Genomic DNA, 25,367 nt, shown 5'->3' on the forward strand with positions numbered 1-25,367 from the left:
CATGGTGTATAGCCAGGCTAATAATTGACCGCTGTCAAGGAAATCAAAGGATGTTTTGCCTCTAATGACGTCTTTGGTAGCATTGTCAACTTGTCAACACCAGCGTCTTCGGTTGCTAAGCGACGTCATCGTCTTTGGCGTATTATTTCTCTGCTGATCAACACTACGAATGCTTGTAACAAATACATTGTAAAAAGACACACCATGTGAAGTTATTTTTTCGTTTTGGCAAGTAGCCGTGTAATAAGCAGGATAATGTATCGAACGTCGCCGGTCATTATCGAAAATAAGCCCCGGCGAATTATTTTCCCGATAATGACCGGGTTCATTATCCCTTACATATATTTACCCACATTCAAATGTCAACTCAAACTCCCACAAAGCACCAGTTCCTTTGCGCACGCGCAGTCGTGTCGAATACTTACCCAATTCCCTCCTCCCTATTTTAATGCTAGCTAAGATGGTGGTTTGAGCGTCAACTTGTCTCTACAATATCAGGACCAGAAAGGGGGCAAAACAACCCTGTCGACTTTTTAATCACAACCGAACGATAAACCTAAGATCAACCTAAGTATCTACTCATAGAAAACATTGACATTTCCCACACATTGGCTCCAGGTCCCCGCCCAACTGAGTTTGACTCCCTTGAAGTGGAGCCCTTAGCTAAACACAGACAGGGTAAGTAACGCTCACATTAGCACTGCTGCTAACTCTGCTGCTCAGCCTTGTTTATTCTCACCACATTCACTTCAGAAACCAGCCGTGTCTCTTGAGGGGGGCACCATCTGCAGGGCCCCCCTCGCCTGTATCTAAACACTGATGTGTTGACAGACACGTCATGGGTGGACTTGTTCCACAATGCTAACATAGTTCCTAGCATGCTAGCAGCTCGCTGTGGTATGGCTGGGGAGGGGGGGGGGGGGGGGGATAGCTTTGGACTGTGCAGGCCTCGTTGTAAGGTTGCCGCTGAACGTCCACTACTACATCTCCACGACAGGCTAGCCAGGGGAGCTAGCCGTGGGTCGCAGCAGCAGAGTTGAAGCCGAGCTGTCACTTGGTATTCACGGCGGGGCGCCTCGGTGCTGTCACACCAAGTTCAAGTGGAGATCTCCTCCTCGCTTCCTCTCAGGATGACCGGAACGTGACGGGGGTCGTTTAATGTCGCTCGTAACCACTACTGTTTGTATATTTGACCGGCTTTTTATGTACAGTACTAGACTAGCTCATACCGCTAACATCTGTCAGATTTTGTGCTTCAGTGCAGAGGTGAGTGTGAAGTGTAGCTGCCGGTTCCTTCTGTTGCCTCCTCGTACACGACTTCCCCGGTCAGCTGACTACTGAGTATGGCGGTAAACCATTTCTAGACGCGCAGACCCTCGCGGAGGTATGACGAGCGACTGTTTACATGCGTTGATGTCATGATGCACAGCGTTGAACACTTTACTTTGCTTGACACCAAGTGCGATTGCTTTATTTGAGAACACGGCCGATGTTATGAACAAATCGGGACATGGCCATTTGAAATGACATCGCTCATGTTGCCATTAGGAATGCCCCACAAATCCGCAACCTCAGCATTCTAACTGATGAGTTCAGGGTTATTCTGTACATTATTATAACCAACAGTGTCTGCCTGCATCCACTAATATGAAGACAAACTATTGTGCTGCAATGGAATTGATTTTATATATATTTATCTCAGCCCTGTGCTGTGGTTCAACACCAACGTCGCCCGTCCTTGCCGTGCCACAGAATGTCCCACAGCCCCAAGATGAAGGATGACCTCATGGAGTGTCCCCTGTGTATGGAACCGCTGGAGATCGACGACGTAAACTTCTTCCCCTGCACCTGTGGCTACCAGATCTGCCGCTTCTGCTGGCACCGCATCCGCACCGACGAGAACGGCCTCTGTCCCGCCTGCAGAAAGGTAGGCTGATGACGCGTGCATACGTCTTATATTTACATGTCTTACATTCACATTAACATTTAGGGGTTTTTGCTGACGCTTTTATCCAAAGCGACTTGCAACCATTCAATCACACATTCACACGCCGACGCCGGAGATAAGCACGCAGGGCGACAGCCAGATCGTCAGGAGCATTCAGGGTAACGCATCTTGCTCAGGGACACGTGACATTCTAGCTAGCTAGGAGGAGCCAGGGATCGAACTAGCAACCTTCAGGTTACAAGTCAACCCGCTCTACCTCCTGAGATACTGTTGCCCCTTTCGTCGTAGAATACCACACAAACTCAATTAAATTTTGTTGTAATGGTGGCTTCAGAGGAAAACAAACCCCTCCCCCTGGTGGTGTTTCCCATCCCATGCCCGTCCAATTGATCGAGTCGGTTTTATCACAGAGTCAATACAAATGGATTGAAGAGTCCTGCTGTAAAGTGCCGTATGGCCACTTTTGGAAATTGGATAATTTCATTGCACTATTGTCGACGGTGATAATAATCTATTAGCCTGGGTAAGACGATCCTGAATCATTACATTGGTTCTTTGTTTCTCGTTAGTCATCTTTGCGAACAAGTCTCTTTCTATTGCTATGCCCGTCGGGCTGGTGGTGAGCAGGCTGCCAGGTTTGTGGTGGTCGGACACGATGGGCTAGGGAGGAGGGGAACCCATTTTAACTCTGGCGGCCCCGCCGTGTTTTCAGCCGTACCCAGAGGACCCCGCCGTGTACAAGCCCCTCTCACAGGAGGAGATCCAGAGGATCAAGAACGAGAAGAAGCAGAAGCAGAACGAGAAGAAGCAGAAGGTGACCGAGAACCGCAAGCATCTGGCCAGCGTCCGAGTCGTCCAGAGAAACCTGGTGTTCGTGGTGGGCCTCTCCCAGCGCCTTGCCGACCCTGAGGTGAGCGCCACGCCTGTCTTTCGAGCGACCACCAATGCCAGTCATTCTAGTTGTAATCTGCCGAGGACATAGTGTATTGGGGGGCTCTATGCTTTTTCCGGCGATGGATAACTAACCCGGCTAGATGGTGGAACTCTGTTGTGTTTTTCGATGACTATAACTCGATGTTACTTCCTATGTGTACAGGTTCTTAAAAGGCCAGAGTACTTTGGGAAGTTTGGTAAAATACACAAAGTGGTCATTAACAACAGCACATCTTATGCGGGTTCACAGGTGAGAGGTTGAATGATGATCACACACACACACACACACACACACACACACACACACACACACACACACACACACAGAGTGTTGGTGACAAAGGCTGAGTCTGTACTGGTTTTGCAGGGGCCTAGTGCCAGTGCTTACGTCACGTACATCCGGTCTGAAGATGCCTTAAGAGCAATACAATGTGTCAACAATGTGGTTGTGGACGGTAGAACGCTGAAGGTGAGCATTAGCATAACTCACTGTCTCTCTCGGAAAACTGTTAGCATTCCTTATCGAAGCTCTGGCAGTCATAACTGCATTGTTTAGTTGTATATACAAATGGAAACAATGAGGTCTTTGTCATGTCATCGTATTAACTTATTTAAATGGATTTCCCTCACAGGCCTCTTTAGGAACCACAAAATACTGTAGTTACTTCCTTAAAAGTATGCAGTGTCCCAAACCAGATTGTATGTATTTACATGAGTTGGGGGATGAGGCAGCCAGCTTTACTAAAGAAGAGATGCAGGTAATGCTTTTACGCATTTGGACTGTGTCGAATTGTCCAGATGTGTTGCCAAAGTGTCTCTGTGCTGCTTCAGACTGTATTTAAACAAGTCAGAGAAGCATTTTGTCGATTAACAAAATGGGATCTGTTGCATTGTTTTTAGGCAGGAAAGCACCAGGAATATGAGCAGAAACTTCTTCAGGACCTCTATAAAATGAACCCTAGCTTTCTACAACCCCCCATATGTGCAACAGAGAAGTCCAAAAGTAAAGCAAATTCCACTCAAAGGTGGGTGTCTTTTACCTACCTAACTATTTATACAAACTGTTAAGCCTATTTTGTTTTTCATTTTCATGCATTCGGTTTTTCATGAATTTCTTTTTACCTTCCAGCAGAACCAACAATGGCAATGGAAAGGATGGCTGGCCAACGCTATCGGGGCATAGCAAGCTAGCCAATGGGCTTTCAGAAGACTGCAAGTCCCCGCCCCTTTTAGACTATTTAGATCAGGAGGTTCTTGCGGCAGATGGGCTAGACACTACAGACGGGCCCGGCCACGGCAGCGCCATCTCTCCCTTCTCCTCCAACTGCGACAGTAACAGGTACAGATCATCACAGCGGTGGACGTTCTGGCATCTTTGTCGGATTATCGTCATCGTTATCGGGTTCTTCTTTTCTAAAGCATGGTCGTCTGTGTGTGTGTGTGTCTGTGTCTGTGTCTCTACAGCCCCAGTGAAAAGCCTCCAGAACCAATGAGCATAGTGAACGGAGAGACTTTACAACAGGTAGAAACACACACACAAAAAAAACAACCCTTTTTCAGATTATATTGAGTCCCAACACAACATGCACCATGCGCGGGTAAAACCCTGCAAGACATCGTGAAGCCATCTCACATCCTCATGAACAGCCCTCCTCTTGCTCTTATTTTTATTCTATTGTATTTAATTAATTTTAAGCACAGAGAAATAGTACACAGAGTATGTCACGCAGACATTTCACTGCACATCCTGTATGAGTATGTGTCAAATAAAGCCCTTTCTGACTCTTGAATCTCCTCCCACCGCCCCAGATGGCGTGCAGCGTCTCCCCGTCCCCCCCGCCGGGCCTGACCAAGGCGGGCCTGGTGGTGCCCGTGAGCGTGGCGGACATGGCCGCCCGCTCGCCCTTCGAGGGCGCGGCCGCCGAGTCCCAGTCGCTCTTCTCCGACAACAGCAACTTCCGCCACCCCAACCCCCTGCCGGCCGGCCTGCCCCCCTTCCCCAGTTCCCCCCGCGGCAGCTCCGACTGGCCCATGACCCCCGAACCACAGAGCCTCTTCGCCTCAGGTGAGCCGGCCCACCGGGGCCCCCAGCCGACGCCTCTAGGTGTAACGCTCTTTGTCGTCGTGGGCTTTCGCGGACCACCCTGTCTGCAGATATAAGTCCCCTTGAATATAGTTAGGAACACGTGTATGGGTTGAGCAAAAATAATAAAAAAAAGCAATGCTGCTCATCTTTGCCATCAATGGAAAACATAAAAAGAAATTTAAAAAATCATGAGCCATATTTGCTGAACAATATTTATTTATATATTTGTTCCCAGTCATCCATTATTTTTGCGATCATTGTATGGTCTTTTCAAGAATACAATCCCATGTTCCGCCTGCCTGCAGTACCCTCGCTCACCACTGTTTGAGAAACACTGCTGCTGTGAGCTCTCCTGGATATTTGATATCGTCGTGTGTTTTTGTTATTCTTCAAAGTCGACCCAGTGACATTGTCAAGACAAGTTGATGTTGTCGCACGGATTTCACTGAGCGATCTGATTGGCCTACTACTTGATTGACAACAATGTTTACCGCTATCCTGTGAACTATGAGTCACCTTATGAGTTGCGGCTGGTGTCATGTTGTAAACATGAGGTGGGGCCTTCCTGGGTACAAACTACAGGTGCCTGCTTTTACCCTGCTGCGGTTTGCAACAACTGCAAATGATGACGGTGACTGTCACAGCCATCAGCAGTTTGTTGACTTTTGCAGTAATAGACAGTTAATTGAAGAAGTTGTAGTCGCAGTAGCTGACAAAGGCCTAGACGTAGACCTATATATAGGATATGAAAGCCTGGGGAAAGAAGAACGTTTTTGTTATGCATGTATTTAGAGAAGTATGACTTTCTTTTTGCAGTTTGAAGCTTTGTATGAGTAAATTTCGAGATGGGATGTTTTCAGTTTTCAATTCCCCTGCTGAATGCGAAATATAAACATGAGGATTTCATGAAATTACAAGTTTGACAATGGTTTATGCGCATAACATTTCTTCTAGGACATAGATTTTTATTGCCCTCCAGTGAGGAAATGTGTTGCCACATTACAACTTAATTAAGTTCATACAACAGCACAGTAGAACACTTCCTGAAAGCACATCCCTGTACCTTTTTCCGTCCTGTGATGCTTAGATCTGAGATATTTAGCCACAGCCCTGATCAGGTGTCTAAAATCAACAACATGATAACGTCTGTTTACATACTAAACACATGCACATCCATCTCCCTTAATGGTTGCATGGAACGCGGGGCTGTTGCTGAGCTTGGATAAAACTAGGAGGACTAATGTATTTCTCTGCACTAAGCACTTGTCCTTTTGGGTAGCGATCCACGCTTTTACTCCAGCTTGGTCCGTTTATAAATAGCCGTGTAGAGGTGATGTAATAATACATTCTCATGTTCATGTGGACCTGTATGGCTTTGTCTCCTCCTCCTCCTCCTCCTCCTCCTCCTCCTCTCAGATACGATACCCGTGTCCTCCTCCACGGACTGGCAGGCGGCCTTCGGCTTCGGCTCCTCCTCCAAGCAGCCGCAGGACGACGACCTGGGCTTCGACCCCTTCGACGTCACCCGCAAGGCCCTGGCCGACCTCATCGAGAAGGAGCTGTCTGTTCAGGACCAGGGCGCCCTCTCCCCGGGGCCCCAGAGCCACGGCCTGCTGCCTCCGCACCTCAACCACCACCACCGCCACCCACAACCCCACCCCCACCACACCTCCGCCTCCGCCTCCCTCCACCACTTCCCCATGGGCCCGCCGCGCCTCTCCCAGCTCCACCACAGAACCATCTACAGCTCCTTCAGCTTCCCCGGGAGCCAGGGCAGCCAGGCCGGGCAGCCCCAGCCTTCCTCCAGGCACCCCTGGATGGCGGGCCTCCCCGCCGCTCGCAATAACCTCGCACACTTGAACCACTCGGCCAGTACTGCCTCACACAGTAACTTCCTCGACCTCAACCTGCCCCGTCAGCACAGCACAGGACTGGGAGGGATCCCCGTCTCAGGTACTCTCCCCTTTCAGCCCGCCTGTTCGACATGCATCGCAGACAGATTAATTAACGCTGCATCGGGTATGTGCGCCCGTGTCGCGCCGGCGCAGGGAGTATTAGATTGCCAAACATGGGTTACCGCCTTGCCGGTAATGAAAGGGATACTTGCTTGTGTGTGCTGTTTTTGTTTTGACCTTGCCTCAGAGCTGCAGTTCCGCCCCCAGCCACCGGCCGTGGGACCAGACAACACGATCGTGTCTTACTCGGCGTTGTCATCGTCTTGTCCCTCTCTCTCTGTCCTCAGAGAACAGCAGCTCTATAGACGGACTAAATGTAAAGGAGTGGCAGGACGGCCTGAGAGCACTCCTGCCCAACATCAACATCAACTTCGGGGGGCTGCCCAACTCCTCGTCCTCCTCCTCCTCGTCCTCCTCCAACAGTGTTAACCACATCGGTGGGCCGGCAGGGCCCGCGGGCATCTCGCACAGCCTCAGCTGGGACGGCACGTCCAGCTGGATGGACCCTGCCATTATCAAAGGTGAGGGCCGCGCCCGCCTCTGCTCTGGGAGCCTTCTGGGCACAGGGCTGCTTGTTTTCATTGAGATCGAGATGCAATTTTATAATGGATATTGAGTGCTGTGGGGATATTTGTGACGTATTCTGTGAATATTTATATCTTCAATTTTAGGTTTTTCATTCAATCGCTTTTTTGAGACAACTTGACGTTGCAATTAATCCAGAGAAAATTATTGTAATTAGGGATCGACCGATATGAATTTTTTAGGGCCGATACCGATATTTTTTCATCAGCCTTAGCCGATAACCGATACGCCGATACCGATTTTCTTGAGCCGATATTTGGAGCCGATAATACCCTGGAAATCCAAAGTTCACGCGAGAACACAATTTAAATTAGCTCAGCGAGTCACTCTGGGAACGAGCAATATACTTGTGTATACGCGTGATGTATCAATATAGGCGGGCCAAAAGCGTTGCTGTTTTACCGACCGGATACGGCAAGAGTCTTATCTATTGGTTAGCTCCACTGGTCTGGATACGCCACCCCTTGTATTCTTCTGATATTTTCAAATGCATGCTTGGTGCGGTCCCTCGAGTTGGGCCATTTTCATTACTCGTTGCCAGACCATACAATTTTCTAGATGTGTTTCTGGATTTCCAGGCTAAGACTCCCTCAATTAACATCATAAAAATGACACAGTGATGGTAACAAATGTTACAATATGTAATGTATGCAATATGTAAATCATGCCAAAGAAAATAAATAAATAAATAAATAAAAGTAAAAAAAATGGCCCATACCGAAAAAAATATTGGCCGATACGATACACGAAAAAAACGCTAATATCGGCCGATATATCGGTCGATCACTAATTGTAATACTAGCACGATTTTTTTCTTTTTAATGACACCACAACTTTTCCATGTCAACTTTTTCCCCCCCCCCCCTCCATGCAGGTATCCCCGCCTCAGCAGGAAACGGCTCCGACAGCCTCCCGGACGACAACCCCCCGCACTGGCTCAAGTCCCTGCAGACGCTCACAGAGATGGACGGGCCGCCCAGCTCGGCCTCCGCCCAGCCCCTCCGGCGCGGCCTCCTGGACGGCCTCAACCACCACCCCCACCACCAGAACCACCTGCCCCTCCACCACAGAGCCGCTGGCGGCTGGGCCCCCTACCTGCCCTCAGCCAGCCCAGGCAGCCAGTTCCACTCCCCGCCCCCGGGCTTCCAGACGGCCTTCAGACCCGCCGGCCAGCCAAACACAGAGCTGCTACAGAGTGCCTCTGTGGACCGCCACTGATCACAGACTACAGCAGATACCCCCCCCCCCCCCCCCCCCCCCCCAACCCATCCACACACCACCATATACGCCCCCCCCCCCCTAAACCCAGCCTCCCCGCCCTCGTGACGCAATACACACACACACAGACACACACACACACACACACAGATGCACCGTAGTGCATATTATCTAAGTGATTTAACAGAAATAACAACATGCTCTTTACTTTAATTTCCTCATTCCTCCTTGTTTTGTTTGTCTTTGTTTGTTTTGGGGACGCGTGAGTTACTGATATGCTTGTGTCTGCTCCCGCCAGCTCTCTTTACACCCCCAGCTAGTGCTGGGGCGAGGGGGCGAGGTGGGAAACTACAGGTTGATATCGCTAACCGACGTGAAAGAGCACTAACAGAAGTTGTAGCAGAGAGAGAGAGAGTGAGCGAAAGAGAGAGAGAAAGAGGGCGTGCACCAGCAGGCGGTGACATGAGAGTGAACGTAAGAGTTGTCTGGTCAAAGGAGAAGCTGAACTAGGCCGCGACAGGAGCTCTGTGAGAGTAACTAACGACTAAGTATGAACAAAGAGTACGTTTTTCTGAAAGTTTTAAAAAAAGAGTCACGACGACGTGTGAGGAATGAAGCAAGCTGTGAAATCTTCTCTTGAAGCTTTGCCCCAAAGACCCTCGCACTGCCTACTGTAACGAGCGACTGTGAAACATTTCACTGCACCCCCCCCCCCCAAACCACCGCCCCTTTGCAGTCCTGATCGTTGTGTTCAGGGCCCGAGTGAGGGAGAGAAAGACAACTAGTTTGCACTTAGCCTTCTCTTAATTTTCAACATTTTTTCTTTATTTTTTTTTAATGTTCAAAGTAGGGGAGGGGCCGGCGAAGCTGCGGAGCGCAGCTCACAAAGTGAACGGGGAGTCGAGGGCCACAGGCTATGCACAGGCTCCCTGTGTGGCAGGGAGCCCCATGCGAGGGCCCCGCCCCCTGCCTTCCCCGGTCGGAGGGAAGAGACGTGTTTATTGCTGAACCTCTGTATCAGAGGGTGGAGCGTTGCCCGGCGCTGGGCAGAGCCAGGGCATCGGAGGAGAGCGTAGAGATAACGACTGACACCCCGGACACTAGGGCCGGACTAGAGCACCGGCAGGGGCCACTGTGTGGCGCCCGCGGTACAGAGTCACCGGCCCTTACTACTAGGGAACGGTCACCAGAGGATAGAGGCGGAAGGACTAGACGGATGAGAATGTGATGGATGTACTGGAGACGATACTAAGGAGGATAGCAATAGAGTGAACATGTAATCCCCCTCCCTGCCTCCCATCGTCCCCTTCTTTTGTCCCACCCACAAGTGCTTACACGAGGCCTTACAAAGAACAGATGAGAGAAATGTGCTTGAGGGACTGGAAGCTTTGTTTATATATCTATGTGTAAATAGATATTTGATGAGCTCCATGATTGCGGAAAAAAAAGTATCACTTATTGAGGGGGAAAATGTGGAATAATGTGTGTAACTTTGGCAAATGTATGCGACCCAAAGCAAGGTGCTTTACGACATAAAGTACTGTAGTAGTATCCCAAGGAGCTCTCGGGCTTGGAGAAACTACCCTCCAACGGGGTTTTATTTTTCTTTCAAAGTCTTAACTGTTCCCCATATTTTCTCTTGTCTCTCTCTCTCTCTCTTACCTGCTGCTCCCCAGTCTGTTCCCTGTCCTGTCTCCCATCTAAACAGTATTCACAAGAACCACAACCCCATCCAGGAGAGAACCAACAAACAGTCATGCTATGGGATTTAAGATAATGTTGAGGAAAAAACAATTTAAGGTACATGCAATTCAACTGTCCACTGCAGGTCTGGTTAAAGAAAACAAACCTTAAATAAATGAGAAAAAAAGAATTTTTGGTGTTGGAATTTTGTCTTGATCTCAATCGGTTGTCCATCCGTTTGTTCATAAATATATTTTACTAGGGACACATTGTTCAGCAAACAAAATTAGCATCTCTTTTTTTCCTTTATTACTGCCCCAGGTGGACCAACCAGTTTCAAAGTTGCATGTACTTCTGCCTTCGTCCGCTAGGTGGGGGAGGAATCAACATCACTAACGGTGATAAAACTCTGCAGTGCACCCTTGTAGTTCACGCAAGGTTACAGGGAACGCTTTCCCTGACACTCGTTTTTATTTATTATTAGGTTATCCCTGACGCCTATATCCCATTTTTCACTCTGCCCCTGGGAACAAGATTGATGTACGCCATCAGCACCTTCAAAACACACAGCAAATATATATATAAAAACTAGTACAATTGACATACCCCCCCCAACCCCTCTTCACCACATTCCCCGGCTGTAAGTCAAAGTGATACAAGAGTATGCGGCGCATGCGGGACTGCAAACTTGCAGCACTGCGCCGTCCATGCCAATGCAGCATACCTGCAGCGGGGGGGTGGGGGACGACAACATAGTGTCCTTCAGACCCCCTCTGATGGACGTGGGGCGTTGCAGTCTCCAGACGCAGGCCCACTTTAGCATCCCTGAGCTTTATATCGGCGTCCTTTTTCACAGTCCCTTTCCCCCCTTTTCCAGGATAAAGGAAACCCTGTCACCAGTGAACGTTGTGCAATGTGAAGTGAAGGAATTCCTTAATCACACTAATGTCATCAGTATTCCTCACAGTAGCCACTCAAAATCCGGTGTCTTAATCTGGAATCCAAGGTGTGATTATATGTCCAAATCCTTAATGTGGATCAAGTGTTCATAAATTATGTGGACTGGAAATCTCTTCATCCAATGTGACTGATTAAGTTAATTATTAATATTATTAATGCTAAAGTTAATTAGAAACTTCAACATTATCTTTCAGAACCTTCTGAAGTAGGCCTGCTCAACCACAGAGTTGTTTATGTTATCTATAATACCATCCAGCCCCATGGAATTGAAGAAGCTATTTCTCATCTGCTCCTATGGACTAGTCGAACATACCTTCTGGTACGTTCTCTTTGAGCGTGACCTTTCAACAAACCACAGAGGTGGGATGTGAGGGAGAGGAGGATGAAGAGGAGAAGGAGTAAAATATCCTGGATCTATGGTGTGTTTCCAGGGAGGGGGGGAGGAGGAGGAGGGAGACAATGATGCTAGTGTTGCAGAGCGCTTGGAGCTGTTCAGATCTAGACCAAAAAGAAAACAGCATTGTTTTTATTCCTTTTTCTGTTTCTCGGCTAATGAAGCTGCTTCAAACAATGGAGACCACCACCTCTCTCTTTCCACTCTGGGAGATACAGCAGTATAGCCTGCATAAGCAATACTTTCCCTCCTGCAGTCCGTAGCCAGTAAAGAATCTAATTATCTTTACCATGGTAATCGGATCAGTGATCCACTAAACACATTATTATTTAAGGTATTGTAACTTCCCGATGGCAAAGAAAACCCAGAGAAGTTTACTACACCATCTCTTTATTACATTCCCATCAGTGGTTGCATACTCCCCTCAGTATAACATCTCCTCTCGTCAGTCTTACCCAACCTGACAGTGGGTATTTCAGAAGCAGCCATAGCAGAGCCATATATTAAACCAGAAAACACTGCTCCTACACCGCTCGCCTCCTCTGCGTTTGGGTGTAGCGTACCGTCTGACCCCCCCCCCCCAGGGGTCCGTCAGGGAGGAGGATCTGGCCCCTGGGTGGAGGAGGACTGTGGGCTGGCAAGCGAGCTTCAGTCTCCAGCTTTAGGCTCCATGTGGATGGTGCTGAGGAGGCAGCAGTATCCAGCGGAGGTAGGCGAGGTGTTGGTGAATAATGCAGACGGGCAGCCAGCATGTTGACTTCTTTGCACAAGAGCGAGCACAAAGCTTGACTTAAAAGAGCTTTCACACGCAACACACACACACACACACACACACACACTCCCCCTCTCAGATTGTTCGGTAATATTTCAAGTGTGTCCGTCCAGACATTTGGCATTTCTAATTATGTTTTTAATTATTTTTTACACCGTGGGCGGACAAAAACATGTGATACAATTATGATACAATGCTTTAATTGTAGAAATCAAGAGAAAAAAGCATTGCTGGTGTATTTGTTAAGTGCTTGTGACAAACAGTGATGCTTAAAACGAATGATTAGTTTATTGATTGGCTTGCTTTGCTGAAACTGCATATTCATGCTCATTACCATATCCTCTCTAGCCTTTTAGAGTGAGAGAGAGATGGAGAGAGGCATAGAGATAGAGAAGAGAGAGACTGAGAGGGACAGGCAGAGAGAGAGAGAATGATGAAGCAGGAGAGTATTGACAGTAATTAATTAAATTTAGTGGAAGCAGCATAGGTTACGCCCACGCAAGTCAAAAATGAAACAAGTAAGCAAGTTTTTAGTTGATGTTGTGACTGTTGTCTTGTCAGGATAAGCATGCATGCAATTCCCGTTGTTATTCATTTCACAAAATGAGATACCTTCTAAACACCACAATGGGAGAAATGGGACGAATCCCAAGATAGGATACAGGCATTTGAAATAGCCACACGTAAGATGACAGCTCAGCACAAGGCGTAATAAAGTGGCGTTTTGTTTTTTGCTGCATCATAGGGCTGCCTTCTCGCAGAGTTAAAGCGCAGTCTCTTTAAACTGCTGAAATCTCGTTTTCCTCGAGGACTGCAGCTATCAGCGCACGAGTAGAAAGGGCACAGTCGCTGCAGTGGCTGCTGCTCCTGCTGCCTGAGTGGGCTGTCCTTCACACTGCCTCACAAAGGTAGCCTCCACATCTCACTCTGGGCTTTACTTCCTGGGTTTGGAGATAAACAAGACATAATGAGAAAAAAGAAACGCAAGACAAACATTTCGGGGCCACAGGCAAGGATGGTTGTTTGGGAGGTGGTTTGTTTTTGCTTGTGTGTGTGTGTGTGTGTGTGTGTGTGTGTGTGTGTGTGTGTGTGTGTGTGTGTGTGTGTGTGTGTGTGTGTGTGTGTGTGTGTGTGTGTGTGTGTGTGTGTGTGTGTGTGTGTGTCTGTCTGTGTTTGCTAATTATCATCAGAAGTATAAAGTAATATATACACCTACTACCAATGCAACTAAAGCAGTACTAGTAAAACGAAACCACAACATCATCATATCACTATTCACCCGTGCACGGCCCATCCAACAGAAGCATTGTAATCAACACTTCCTGGGCCTGTGTACCTGCATAGGAATCCTGCTGGGACAGCTGCTGCACAAAGCACTGCCTCCATATGTCCATGCTCCTCGCTCGCCCCCCTGTGCACAGAGCTGCATGCATTGCAGCAAAAACAATGGTACCTGCAGGTATTGTTACATAAGTATTTTTGTCACACAATACGCCAAAGACACCAGACCCAGGTGTGTTTGAAACTATTGTAAATATCGTGGTGGATACTAGTTTGTTATGCATGGGTCAGATTCTCTTTTTAATTAAGTTACACAAGCATCTACAACCTTGTTCTGTTATTATTTTAGCCCACAACATTGCTAAAGAAAGCTCTACTGTTTCATTAATATCATTGACAGCAATATACAACTTTATCACACATGTCTTATATATATATATAAGTATATATATATATATATATTTTTTTTTTAATATACATATCTATATTATAATATGTGATGCTCCCACTTTACCTAATTTCTTTGATCAGCATAATTTTAGGGAGTAGACACTTTCAAAAATGAAACTAATTAGGAGGCAGGGGAACATTTACGATGTGAAATTCCCTTTTGTGTGTCGGACAAGATACAAACACTGCTCACACGCCCCTAATGTGAGCAGATGGCTCTGTTAGTTATGATGACTATCCACCTGAATCATCAATATTCTGCTCTAAAGTCTGCTAGAATGATGCTATGCTCTCATGCACACATGTCAAGCGCCCAAGCTACAACAAGAGGTCAACTTGGCATGTCACAAGACCCAGATCCATATCCAGATCCATTACTTCTGAACATACGAGCGCGAGAGAGACAGAGATCACGAGAGAGAGAGAGAGAGAGAGAGAGAGAGAGAGAGATCACGAGTGAGAGAGAGATCACGAGAGAGAGAGAGAAAGTAAGAGCGACAGAGAGAGTGGAAAAACCAAATCAATTGAGTGGCTAGCTAGGGGAAGAGACCCTGGCTAGCTGCGTGGTGGGGCAGAGACCCCCGCAGCTAGGACTGCTTGGGAGACTGAGTGATGGAGGGGGGAGATGATGCTATCGAAGGCGGGTTTTGGTCCTGTGACTGGATCCATAACATTTAAAGGCTTATCGCCTTTGCCACAAGTGAGTTATCCATGATCCAACATGCTACAGTCCCGAGAGCTCCAACCCATTAGCCGTATCTCAGCTGCGCTCCATTACCCGTATCTCAGTCATACACAACGGCCACCAGCACAGCAGTCACCCCGTCCGGGCGTGATGGCTATGACTATGTGAGATGTTGCGTGTGCCTCGCCGCGCGGCCCGCCTCCAACCGTCTTGAGTGCTGTGCGGTGATGTAACCGAAGAGGGAAGGTCACTGAGCCGGGTGCGATGATGTCAAGTTTTGGATTCCCCCCCCACCCAGACGCAGTGCGCTGATGGTGCACGCTGCACAGGATGAGCTAGAAAGAGGATATTTACAGTCGCAAGGAGATCGCAAGGACACGCCAGGCCTAACCTGGATGGATGGATGGATGGTGGGCAGGTGAAGGGGTGGAGGGAGGGGGGAGGGACTGATGGAAGTGAGGATTGATGAATGGATGAGTAGAAGGGTGGTAGGATGGATGGGTGAAGGGCTGGTGGAATGCAGGATTGACGAATGGATGAATGGATCGGTGGACGAAGGACTGATGGAATGCAGGACTGGTGAAAGGAGGGATAGTTGGATGGATGGATGGGTGGTTGAATGGATGAATGGTGGATGGATGGATGAAGGACTGCTTGAATGCGGGATTGATGAATGAATGGGTAGACGGATGGGGAGCTGGCTGATTGGGTGGGCGGGGCCACTGGGGGAGTGAATGGACCGAGTGACGGCCAGAAGATGGGTTGAAGTGAATGGAAAGAAGAGATGCCGTATCCACATTCTGCTTCCCTTCGCGCACACTGCAACACTATAAGCACACAATGCCATAGTTCGTAGTGTGCTGGTATTGTTTCATTGAGCGGACGGCAAAAAAAACACTGACCCAGCGACTGATGAATAGGTCGTTAATAATGGATACCCCCTTCTTTTGAAATCCCGTCCCTGCCTCTCCATGCCCCCTGGTGAGCTCGCTCCGACGCTCCCTCGGCCATCCCACTGTCTTTGCTGCATCACTACGATGATGTAGAGCTGTCAGCAGCCCGAGGTAAAGAGGTACATTTAACCGGCCCAGGGTTTCACAGAGACCATTTGTGGATTTCCACAAGGACAAGGAAATTATGGACGTGCCCTTAATTATTAAACAAGTGTGTCAGCAGCACGGCCGGATGGAGGTAATGCAAGGAGGAAGTGGGCCAGAGAGCAGACCCCTGGGATGGGAGATGAGGGGAATTGGTGGGCCTATAGGCCTGGGTGGTGGTGGTGGGGTGGGGGGCTGGTCGACCCACAGGGCATGGCTCAGACGGAGCATATGCAATATTGCTGTCCAAGCAATTCTGCTGTGATGTTTTTCTACGCGGCTAATATACACATCCAGTGCATGTGGCTGATAGAGACTATATAATGAGGCCCCCTGATCCTTCTCAGCAAGGCATCGGTCTTCTCTCGCTCGCAAGCACGGCATGCACAAGCGTTAATGCTGTTTAAACGGACCAATGGCCGACCACTGAAAAACGCTGATTTGATCTAGATGAATTGGATGCTGCTGCGCTGTGCTGCGCAGGCAACGATCGCCTGGGAAACCCTGATAAAGGCTCTTTGGAAAGTTTTTTTGGATGACATCAACAGGAATGGAATTTGGGTCTAAACACGATATGAGGCGAGTGTCTGTCTTTGCATAAATCGATCAGGGAATATCAAGTGTGCCCGAGGCCTGACTAAGGAAAATCAGTGTGTTTGTGTGTGTGTGTGTGTGTGTGTGTGTGTGTGTGTCTGTCTGTGCGTGCGTGCGTATGTGTGTGTGTGTGTGTGTGTGTGTGTGTGTGTGTGTGTGTGTGTGTGTGTGTGTGTGTCTTATGTGCGTGTGTGCGTGCGTGCGTGCGTGCGTGTGTGTGTGTGCTAGTGTGTGTGTGTGTGTGTGTGTGAGGGAGATAGAGAGAGAGAGAGAGAGAGAGAGAGAGAGAGAGAAGAGAGGGGGCGCATACTGTTCCGGTTAGGAACATGAGTGTGCATGAAATTGAAACAGTTGCTATTTAAGAGTTACAAAACGTGCTCAGATCACAGAAGCCCTTGTTGATAGGGTAGCAGCCTAAAGATAGAACGGAGATGGAAACAAAGGGGCGGGAGTTGAACTGCAGTGTCTGCTGCCCCGCTCACACACTGTCCCTCCGCTGGTTCCGGGCTGGGGGACTGCTGCTGGGGATCTTTAAACGCGGTCGCCTCCGCCACAGATTCAATTGAACATCCCCTGACTGCGTGGGCACGGACGGGCTGCTAATGTGTGCCACCGCACACAACGCAGCGCATGGTCACACCGCCACTGTGGTAGCGGAACAGGAGGGAGCCATCCCAAAACGTTACACCAAAGCACCAGCACCTATTAAATCACAATCATCTCACACTTTCATCTTGACTAAGATGGACCCTCTCTTCATCCCTGGATGGTTAGTGCGACCAACGATGACCACAACAACAACAGCGACAACATAAACAAGCATATACCCACTGCCAGAAAAAGTGCTGCATCAGTCCTTGGGCGATAGAAACTCGAGCCATGGTGCAGTAGCTTTAACGAATGCCCTACGCAGTGTGGTCCAGACGTATGTTGGGAGTGCCAAACTGTGTGTTGGTGCTTAGAGACACTGGCTTGGCTCAGACCCCAGACTCTGACAGTATGTGCAGTGCATAGCCCCACCCTGCTGTGGATTGTGTGTGTGTGTGTGGGTGTGTGCGTGTGTGTGTGTGTGTGTGTGTGTGTGTGTGTGTGTGTGTGTGTGTGTGTGTGTGTGTGTGTGTGTGTGTGTGTGTGTGTGTGTGTTAGAGAAGGTAAGAAAGATAGAAAGAAAATAGGTAAAGAAAGAAAATATTTAAAACAAAAGGATGAGGAGAGAAGGAAGTTCAGACAGAAAGGGCAGATGAAACTATGGATGTTGAATAGAGCTATAAGATGATTGCAATAGAAAGTGAGAGGGTGAGAGATAGAGAGAGAAGAAGAGAAAGAACATTGATAAAAAGCAAAAATCAGGGAAGAGATACAAATAGCAGAGGAATGAGTGCCAGGTGAGAGTGACAATGCATGTGAGAAAGAAAGGCAAGACACAGAGAGAGGAAAAGCAGGATGGAGAGAGAGACAGAGGAAGAGAGTGTGGAGGGAAAGAGGGGGAGAGAAAGAGTGAGGAGAGCGAGAGAGTGGGGAGAAAGAGAGTCTGTGGAGAGAGTGTGTGGAGAGAGAGAGTGTGTGGATGGAGAGAGAGTGTGTAGAGAGAGAACAAGAGCATGGAGAGAGAGAGAGAGAGAGAGAGAGAGAGAGAGAGAGAGAGCGAGAGTGTGTAGAGAGAGAAAGAGAGCATGGGGAGTGAGAGAGTGTGGAGAGAGAGAGAAAGAGAGAGAGAGAGAGAGAGAGAGTGTGTGGAGAGAGGGAGGGAGGGAGATAGATTGTGTGTGGAGAAAGAGAGAGAGTGTGGACAGAGGGCGGGAGAGAGAGATGGAGGGAGAGAGAGTTGTGGGCCTGGAGCCAGCTCACCCCACCCCTCGTCTGCTGCCTGCAGAGAACAGAGTGCTGCATTTCCTGGGGGCAATGCAGAGGACGAGGAAGCGAGCACTCACTCTGCCGCCCGTCTCCCGAACACCCGAACGTTCCAGGGGCCCCGGCGGCGGTAGCACCCAGGAGCCACGGCCAGGAGGGCCAAGTCCTTCTGCAGGCGTGTTGTCCCCATGGAACGGTTACGTCCCATGTCCCAGGTCCTAGCTAACAACAGGGGGCAACGGGGGGGGGGGGGGGGGGGGGGGGGGGGGGGGGGGGGGGGGGGGGATAAGTAGCCTGCTTGTGGAACATGAACATGTTTCACATTTAAAAATAGATCTGTTATTTTGAGTATGTCTTTGAACTTTGGACGTTACTTCCTTGGTCCTCCAGCGTTTCCGAACTTTGCCCTTTAAATAGATAAATAAATACATAAATACGATGAGATGTTGTTGTCAAATTAGTTGTATTAACTCTACTTTACATACACGTCAATATTACTTACTCAGAAGAAACGTTGGTCTGCTGAACACCTCAACATAGAACCCCAAAAGATGGAGAACTCCGAGAGGGTGATTCTGGGTAATGTAGTAGGACACGTGAGGTGTGGATGATGTCAGGGATATGGAGGGGGCATCAAGCCCTGGGCCGTGCCCTGGGAATCCCGGGGAATGGCAAAGATAAGGAAGGCCTCTTGTTGGAAAAGGGATTAATGTAGAACTATTACCAGTGCTCTGTAACAGTATGCTAATGACTGCACCGAGAGCGGAGGTCGGTATTAATACCATGAATTACAACAGACACCGTGAGGCGTGCTATGGGCTACGCTTCACTGCGTGTCATTGGGACATGTCTACTTAAGAGGACATGTGACTGGACAAAAAACAACCAATGGAGAGTGGTGTTTGGCAGCCTTTTAATCTATTCTTTAAAAAACTAGATTTTTTTTGTCAACTCTGAATGGAGCTAATACTGCGACCTGCAACTGCTGGTTACAGTGTTTCTTATCCAACAAAAACAAACTAACAATTAGGAGCGAACAAATGAAACTGGTATTATTGTCAGTGGGCCAGGCTGCCACAGGCCCCCCCCCCCTTGAACAATGTCAAGACATTGAAAAGACATTCACACCAGGCACGAGCAAACGATCAAATGAACATACACCAGCGGATCCTTAAAAATTTATTGAAGTTAATGTAAGACAAAATCATAGCTGATATAAGTAAAAATAAAGGACCCTTGCATAGATCACAGACCATGCCTTTGTCGTCGGCTGACAAACTCAACATTGAAGCATAAACCTTGAGAAACACGGACAACAGGGACATGGGGATGGCGGTATAACACAGCGCGTATGGAGGACGGGAAGAGGTGCCACAATCATGTTGCGGTTCAGAGCCAATCCTCAACGGACCAGCTGTCCCATCACATCACATTCCTATGTTGTTGTTTTTTGCATGCTTGACAGAAAGACAGACTTTAGCGGGTCGCTCGTGACACACCTGCTCCTGCACGTTCTCGTCGTTAATAGTCAGTTGTAGACGTTTTTGATTCTAACAGAGGTACACAACGTTCCCGATATGAGTTCAGGCCGTACACCTTCTACATTCGGTTGAAAGCGTCCCATCTGCACCACATAACTCTGGTAAAGACAATGGGAAAACATCATGTCTTTAAAACCGCACGGAGCATACAAGAAGAAGAGGTGTGTGTGGCACCGTTCGGGTTTTTAAAATCTCAAGCTTGTCCCACCAGGATATCGCAATTGGTTTGTTTTAGAAGAGGGATACTCTGTTAGATACTAGCCCTTTGTGTCAACTTCCTGTTCCTATGCTGAGCCTAGCAGGCAGAAACCTGTACATCACAGACAGTCAAAGATGGCTGAGATTACCAACACCATCTCAGCACTAAGAGAGGTGCTAAAGTGCGTTGTGGAACACAGGAGGACACATTTGTTAAGTTCCTGCATGGCCGTTGTTAAAGCCTGAGTGCGGATGAAAGCAAGGGTTTTTTCTTCTTCTTCAGATGTGAGTATAGTTAGATCTACAGTTTTTTGAAGGGCAAAAAGCGCATGCAGTCTTCCATTGACCATGCAGTTTTTGTGTCCATAGGTTGCTGTAGAGAAATGGGTCTTAACATTTTCCGGAAGTTCACGGATCAATTATTAGAAAATGGGTGAAATGTTGTTGGAATGATGGTGTTTTTTGAAAAGAAAGAAAGAAAGAAAGAAAGAAAACAGACAATTACAAAACCAAACCATAGATCATAATGCTAGTATCTGTTTTTCATATTGGTTAGTATACAGTATTTAAGTAGAGCTGTTCAGTTGGCTTGCCAAAGGAACATACCGCGTCTTTGATATTACAGTATATGGCATGTTCTTCCTAAAACATTCAATCATATTACAGTGCCACACAAAAAAATAGGACACACAAGGAACACTTAATAACTGATTCATCGTTTCGTTTTTTAAATGACTGCTATACTGAGTAGTGTTTTTGAGGATTTTTTCTTTTTAAATCTATTTAGTTATGTAACTGCTTTAGCTAGAATGGCATGATGTTCTACATTTCTAAAATAGTTATTTTTGTTTTTAAGTTTCGGTTAATTGAGTGTTGCTTTTTTTTACTATTATTATTATTATTATTATAGACCTTCTTTGTCATGTTTTTCATTTAGGTAAGCACAATATGTGAAAAACATTAGCCTAAGAAAAAAATAAATAATAAAAGCAACAATATAGGCACCTTCTCTGTCTCTTCCACACTACTCCCTCAGCTCCCAGCCCTTCTGTCCGCTGGATTGATAATAGCATCCTCTAAGTGCATTATGCCCTGTTCCTATGGGACTGGGCTCTAGCACTGCCTATAGCCCCTTCATCAGCCTTGGTTCCTCACTGTAAACAACTAATGTTAGACCTGGGAAGTTAATGGGGGAGGGCGGGGCGAAGGGGGGGAGGCTGCCGTTATTACCGAGTCTATATTTGGCTTGTTCATGGGTTATTCCTTCTCACGAAAAAAGGTGAGATCGAGCCCAACGTCTGAGTCCCCCTAAAGACCCTCAGAACCTGCAGGCCAGAAGGTGCTAGGAGGCTGGCATGACCCCGTCCCGTTAGTCTATTCTAGTTTGTTCCGTCAAGTGATTGCGGTTTCTATATCGCTTCGAATGGATTTTGCTTCCTTGTTTTACAAAATGCAACCCAACAAACGGGGGCCAGGCCGTGTATTGCTGTAAGAATGCGTGTGGTGTCGGGTAATTAAATGCATAGCACCGCGTATTGAATGCCCTCATGGCAAAAAATGATAGCAACAACACTGATAGTGTGAGGGATATGACGTATATATTCATAGCTGTCTCAGACCTATTCAAAAGGGTGCACACATATTTGACACACTAGTTTACTAATCATTTGCCTCCTGGGTTTTTTTTCTCCGTGGGGAAGGTTCAGGCTTGTATTAAGTCTCCAGATATATCTCCATAAGAGGCCTTATCAAAGAAGTTCCCTGACACATGAGTGTGTGTGTGGCACACTCATTAATGAATCACTAAGGCTTGTCAACTACACTGCATCAATAACCTGCTTTAGAAAGTCCTTTGTTCGCATTATCGGTTTTTGCATTTTATTTTCCTCTGAAAAACAAACAGATATGTCTGACTAGGTAGGACTGGAGAACGCTCCGGCTTCCCGGAAAGCGTCTGAGTAAGTTTCAGGCTAAGAAAATCAAGTTAGCATGATATATAGCATAGCATCATTTCAATACATGAACAATGAAAGCTTAAAGGTCAAGGCTGAGGCAATTTTATTTTCTTCCTTCTAGCCCATATCCCCAATGAAAGTAAACAAAAGCGACAATGACATTTCCTCTTCTACCCCCCCCCCCCCAGTCCCCCAAGTGCTGGATGTCTACCAAACAACAGATACACTTTGGTGGCATAGAATTCCCTTGTTGCCAAAAGCTTATTTAAAACAAAGTCGCTCCGCAGCCATCTCGCTGTTAAAATGAGGATCCATCGACCCCCTAACATTTTGTCCCCCTCTCTGAAAGACTGCTGTGTTAAGCAACAGCAAGACAAAAAGAGTCAACGTACCCACTGCACATGTGCTGTGCCTTCAAACCGAGCGAGGCCATCTCAAGCTTGTTAATCAATGTTCTCTTGGACAACAACAACAGCGAGAGCAACAACACAACAGTCCATGGCACCAAAGGTACATTCCTATCTGCCGTTCACTAGACACAGACAAACATCATCAACATATAACACGAGTAAAATCCTTAAATAAAAAGCATTGTCCAATTTTACGGGGATTTGGGCAGTAAGAAAAAACATAGAATCACGCTAACCTTGTCCTTTAGGTTGGGGGGGGGGCAGGGGATGGGTGAATTGGGGGGGGGGGGGGGGGGGGGGGGGGTGGATTGCAGCGTAGCCCGTCTTCACAATACAGTCCGGAAATCTGTACGAGACAGGGTCATACATCACCACAGCAACCGGCTGGCCTCAGCCAAACAAGGAGAAGCCAGGGCAACAAAAAGAGTCAAAAGAAAAAGAAGGTCATCCAACAAAAATCGCTTCGAGTGATTAAACCAATGTTTCACCAGCAGCAGGGAATGTGTGAAGGCAATGGAACAGCGATGGTGGATGTCATCTAGCACCTCGACTTTTGAGCCAGAAACAACTAGCACATTCAGGAAGACCTGCTCATGGAGGGAATTATCTTCCAAAGCTTTTCTTGAAGCCAAGCCTAAGGCTAAATAAGGCCATTTTCTTTAATTAAAAAGAAATAAAGAGAATACAAGACAACAATACTATCTGCTGGACAACGAACGGACCGCAGAGATAGAGAGAGAGATAAAGAGAGAGAGAAAGAGATGTGGATTATTCAAGTAATGTCCTTATCGTTCTGCACACATTTTTTCCAGTGTTGCCTATTTTCTCCTATAATCTACCAATACAGTCTAATCAAAGTGTGTTGAGAACGCTTCACTAGAAAGTTAGATGCTGCACCCGACCAAACCAAACTCCACCTGTGCAAAATAAGGGGTGGCACCCACTCTGCATCTTAATGCCCACAAATCACTATCCGTTTCAAAACTATAGCACTACTTTGTTTTCCTATCTTTTCTATCTTCTTCAAGACAATACGCCGTCTCAAAACAACACAGTCATTTTCGTTTTTTTTTCATCATGACCCAGCAGAGACTCTATGTTAGCTATGCTCCATGAATGCATGTCTTGTTGTTTTTTTCTTTGCGATTGTGCGTTGCTTAGAGGAAAGTGTTCCAAGAGTTGGGTTGTGGTTCTAAGTGCTTATATGCGAAGGCTACATTTGGGGGAAACTACACTCAGGGTCAGCTCTGTATTACCGCAGTTTAAAAACTAGGGCTCAGTATGAAAAAAGCATGTGGACGGATGAAGTTCTGCAGTTAGTTTGACGTGACCTTACTGAGGTAGATATTAAAAGAAATCAAATGGCTGCATGGCACACAAAATAACAGCAATTGAAGATGACAAAAACAGAAACAGGTAAAAACTAAACATGAAGGGTCTTCCCTTTTGATATAGATGGGCGCCTAAGGGCTTAAGGTTAAGTGTGTGACAGCGTATAGAGATGGCTATGCATTGCAGCTATGGATTATCTACACTATCTCCGGCTGTTTTAACCTCCATCACAATGCCCGTCGCCATTGAAACCACACTGTCAACGGCATAACAGTAGGAAGAAAGCAACTAACCTAAATCTGCTCCACCTCAGCACTTTTTAATTGTACAGAGAGGCACTTTCACTAGTCCTGTTGGTGAGAAGGCTAAAGGCACTAGCAACTAATGCTGAAGCAAATCTTTATCTTAATATGAAGAGGATTTTGGTTTAAAATTCATCCATGGTTTTTTTCACAACCAGCATGTTAGAATTTCTCGGTGAAATGGAAGCATGACTCATACTATTTTAACTTTTTCTTGTTCAAAGAAGGTCCATGCACTGCATTATTGAAGTAATACTGTAATCGGTGCTTAATATGATTATATGCAATTTCTGTTAATATTTCTTCAGCTTCTTTGACTACTTTTTAAATTAGAAACTCTGCATCCCCAAGTTGGGCTCGGATATATTATGTCACATTTCAGAAACGTCCGGGAGTTAAGTTCCACGGTTTCCTTGACAACAGGGCTGTGCCTGGATTGCAACAAGCTGAATACGGATGTCATGCATTAAATATACCAGGATACAAAAGTTTCTTAGTCAATAGATCATAATGCAGGTAACTTTTTTTCATGCTATGATCTCATTTATGTACTTGTACTCCCTTAAGATTCCACATTCAATTCCTATTAACTCCTAAATGATTAGCATTTCAAATTAAAACGTTACCCAGTGCACTTCCTGCTGTGAAAACCAAATGAGAACGGGATGAGGGGTGTCTCTCCATAAAAGAACATAGTTACCACTGTGTGAGATATGTCACGTGCATGCCGATATCAAAATGGGGTAGTCTCTAAACATGCTCGTGTGAAGCTCCTTTAATAATTGTGCTGTGTTGCATCTTGAGGGCATGGCATTGAATCACTTGGTGATATCATAGTCACAACATCTGCTGGAAAAATAGCAGCATTGCAGAAGTCCGTGAAGCCATTCCCTGTGTCTTTACATCCAGTAAGGGGGTGAAGTCAGTCTTTTTTTTCCTATAAGGTGCTTTTCTGAATTATAGATCCTTTCCAGAGACGGAATGGGGGGAGGGGGGTGGTCTTGGGGGATGGGGGGTGGGAGGGGGGGGGGGGTCAGGGCAAAAGGGGGGAGGGGTGAGGTTCGCCCAACTTCTATGAGGCAATCACTGGTCTACAGACTCTTGCATGTCTCTGCATACTTTTCCCGATGCTTTGTG

The 25,367-nt window shown here is 47.1% G+C and overlaps 1 protein-coding gene across 3 annotated transcripts; it reads left to right on the top strand.

Moving 5' to 3' along the window:
• Nucleotides 1-461: 461 nt before the first annotated feature.
• Nucleotides 462-10,547, top strand: cnot4a (CCR4-NOT transcription complex, subunit 4a). Of its 3 annotated transcripts, none has more exons than XM_079742747.1 (13): nt 462-678; nt 1,703-1,927; nt 2,661-2,858; nt 3,045-3,131; nt 3,249-3,350; nt 3,514-3,639; nt 3,782-3,906; nt 4,011-4,220; nt 4,346-4,403; nt 4,691-4,946; nt 6,384-6,920; nt 7,210-7,443; nt 8,382-10,547. In XM_079742747.1, exons 2-13 carry the CDS (start codon nt 1,754-1,756, stop codon nt 8,723-8,725), a joined length of 2,451 nt encoding a protein of 816 aa, XP_079598873.1. In that variant the 5' UTR covers nt 462-678; nt 1,703-1,753; the 3' UTR covers nt 8,726-10,547. The 3 variants fall into 3 exon arrangements, with proteins under 3 accessions (XP_079598873.1, XP_079598875.1, XP_079598874.1); XM_079742749.1 differs by having other exon boundaries at nt 4,014-4,220; XM_079742748.1 differs by having other exon boundaries at nt 1,753-1,927.
• The last annotated feature ends 14,820 nt before the right edge of the window (nt 10,548-25,367 follow it).

The sequence above is a fragment of the Pollachius pollachius genome (genome assembly GCF_949987615.1).
Source record: "Pollachius pollachius genome assembly, chromosome: 9".
Taxonomy (NCBI): domain Eukaryota; kingdom Metazoa; phylum Chordata; class Actinopteri; order Gadiformes; family Gadidae; genus Pollachius; species Pollachius pollachius.